This window comes from Chinchilla lanigera, unplaced genomic scaffold, assembly GCF_000276665.1.
Source record: "Chinchilla lanigera isolate Chin_1 unplaced genomic scaffold, ChiLan1.0 scaffold00038, whole genome shotgun sequence".
In the NCBI taxonomy this organism is placed as follows: domain Eukaryota; kingdom Metazoa; phylum Chordata; class Mammalia; order Rodentia; family Chinchillidae; genus Chinchilla; species Chinchilla lanigera.
Window position 1 is genome coordinate 21,114,468 of NW_004955439.1, and position 2,130 is coordinate 21,116,597.

Genomic DNA, 2,130 nt, shown 5'->3' on the forward strand with positions numbered 1-2,130 from the left:
GCGGGCCGGAACCGCGCGCGCCGCCCGCAGCCTTTTCTCCGCGGACGGGCTCTAGCGAGGCCGGCGCCGTCGCGGAGCACCGGCGCTGCTCCTCCGAAGTGAGGCTGTGTCCGCCTGCCGCACAGGGCGGGGCGCTCGCGGGAACGGTCCCGGCGTGCGAGGGGGGTAGGGCGGCGGGGCTCGGCAGAGCCGCGCCTGAGAAGCGCGCGCCCGGGCGCGGTCCGCGGCGCCGGCGCCGACCACGACAGAGGAGCGGGCCGGAGTCTGAGCGGAGGGAGAGACCCTCCCTCCGGGCGGACCCGAACATTGCAGCTGTGGGTCGGTTGCGGTTACGTTCGTGTCTTGTCCGGCAGTGAATCTTCATAACAGTTCGCCTACTTATTAAATATGCTCGGGATGAGATTTGCTGCCCTCCTTTGATGGACTTCTAGTAGGTGATTTCTTTTAAAAGCAAAAAGGGCTTGTTTTCATAGATCTGGAAAATTCAGAGGTGTTGGAATTTTTAGTTTTTTAGGCTGAAATAGATGATTGTTCTTTAGAACGGTGGGGTTTTCTAATGATTTCTTTTCTATTTTTGCACTGGTTATCTACAGTTATGGCTGCCGCCTCTATTGCGAATATCGTAAAAAGTTCTCTTGGTCCGGTTGGCTTGGATAAAATGTTGGTGGACGATATTGGTGTAAGTACGTTTGGCTCTCGTGTTGTTCCCTGTTTTTACTCTGTTCAGTTACACTACTTGTATTTCTGAGTCCGGGTAGTAGGAGGTCTATGCTAAAGTTGAATGAATGTGCGTCACAGCGAGGCTGTATTGATCTAGGGAGCATCTTGTTCCTAGAGGTGGTTGATGTTACCACTTTTTAACTGCGTATTTCCTAGGATGTAACCATTACTAATGATGGTGCCACCATCCTGAAGTTACTGGAGGTAGAACATCCTGCAGCTAAAGTTCTTTGTGAGCTGGCTGATCTGCAAGACAGAGAAGTTGGAGATGGAACAACCTCAGTGGTAGGTGGGACAGTGGCAAAAGAGTAGTCATTTTATCGGAGTCATACGCATAGCGGTCATTTGCTCTGGGTCTGACATAAACTGGGTATTTTAAGAAGGAAAGTGTTACTGTTTAGCAGGTAAAAAAAAAAAAATCACACAGTTTGAAAATCTGTGTTTGGGCAGGGGAGATAGCTCAGCAGCACAGTGCCTGCCTGGAAGGGTAAGGTCCCGAGTTCGATTCCCGGTACCAAAACATAAAATAAATTAAGAAAATCAGTGTTTATAGCTAGTTTGTACAATTTTAGAAGGAAAGGAACTTGAGGTAATGAATTAATACCCTCCTCGTTTCAAACCTTGGATTTCACCAGTTTGGGGTTAACATCCCATTATGACAGTATTCATACATCAGAGAGGTGTTTTTCATGCTTTCTAAGTTTGGTTTCTTTCACACCATCTAAGACTTAGAAGTTCCCAAACCCTTTATAATTATCTACGGGAGAAAAGTTTACCAGCTTTGTAAAGTAGCTCGGTATTTTTATATTTTAAATGCTGAGGGGCAGTCGCAGGAAGTCAGAATTGAAGTGTGACTTTGAAAGCATTTCACCACCGTGACATCACACACATAGGCATAAATGACATTTCCCTCAGAAACTGGAAGGACTTTAAGTTAAAACAAATATTTCTTAGTAAACCTTATACGGATTTTTAAATTGAACTAAAAAGCCTGTAGTAGTACCCAGCATGCCAGTAGTCAGGAGTGTAGCTTCTTTTGAGGACATCAGTACTGATAATGGATGTGTTCTGGTCTATTGTGGAGCAAGTCACAGCATTTTTCTGGCTTCTCTCTCGTTTTATCCATTGGCATACAGAATCTTTAGTGCTATCTTTAATACCCTGTTGCTCTTTTCCTCACCCTCACCATTCTCGTTAATAATGGCCTGTCATGGTGGGATAGTGTTTTTATGCATGCATCGCAGGTATAGAGCGTCAGGCCAATTTAGACTGGTAAATGTTTTCTCAACAGGTTATCATTGCCGCAGAACTTCTGAAAAATGCAGATGAACTTGTGAAACAGAAAATTCATCCCACATCAGTTATTAGTGGCTATCGACTTGCTTGCAAGTAAGGTTGTTTGCCTGTAAA

At 45.8% G+C, this 2,130-nt stretch overlaps 1 protein-coding gene across 1 annotated transcript in view; it reads left to right on the top strand.

Moving 5' to 3' along the window:
* Tcp1 (t-complex 1) overlaps positions 1–2,130 on the top strand; it is a gene marked incomplete in the record, with an annotated part of 10,342 nt that overhangs the window by 430 nt on the left and 7,782 nt on the right. The window contains 3 exon segments of the mRNA XM_013517327.1: positions 594–679; positions 877–1,005; positions 2,012–2,109. Of these exon segments, the coding sequence (XP_013372781.1) occupies positions 594–679; positions 877–1,005; positions 2,012–2,109 (313 nt within the window).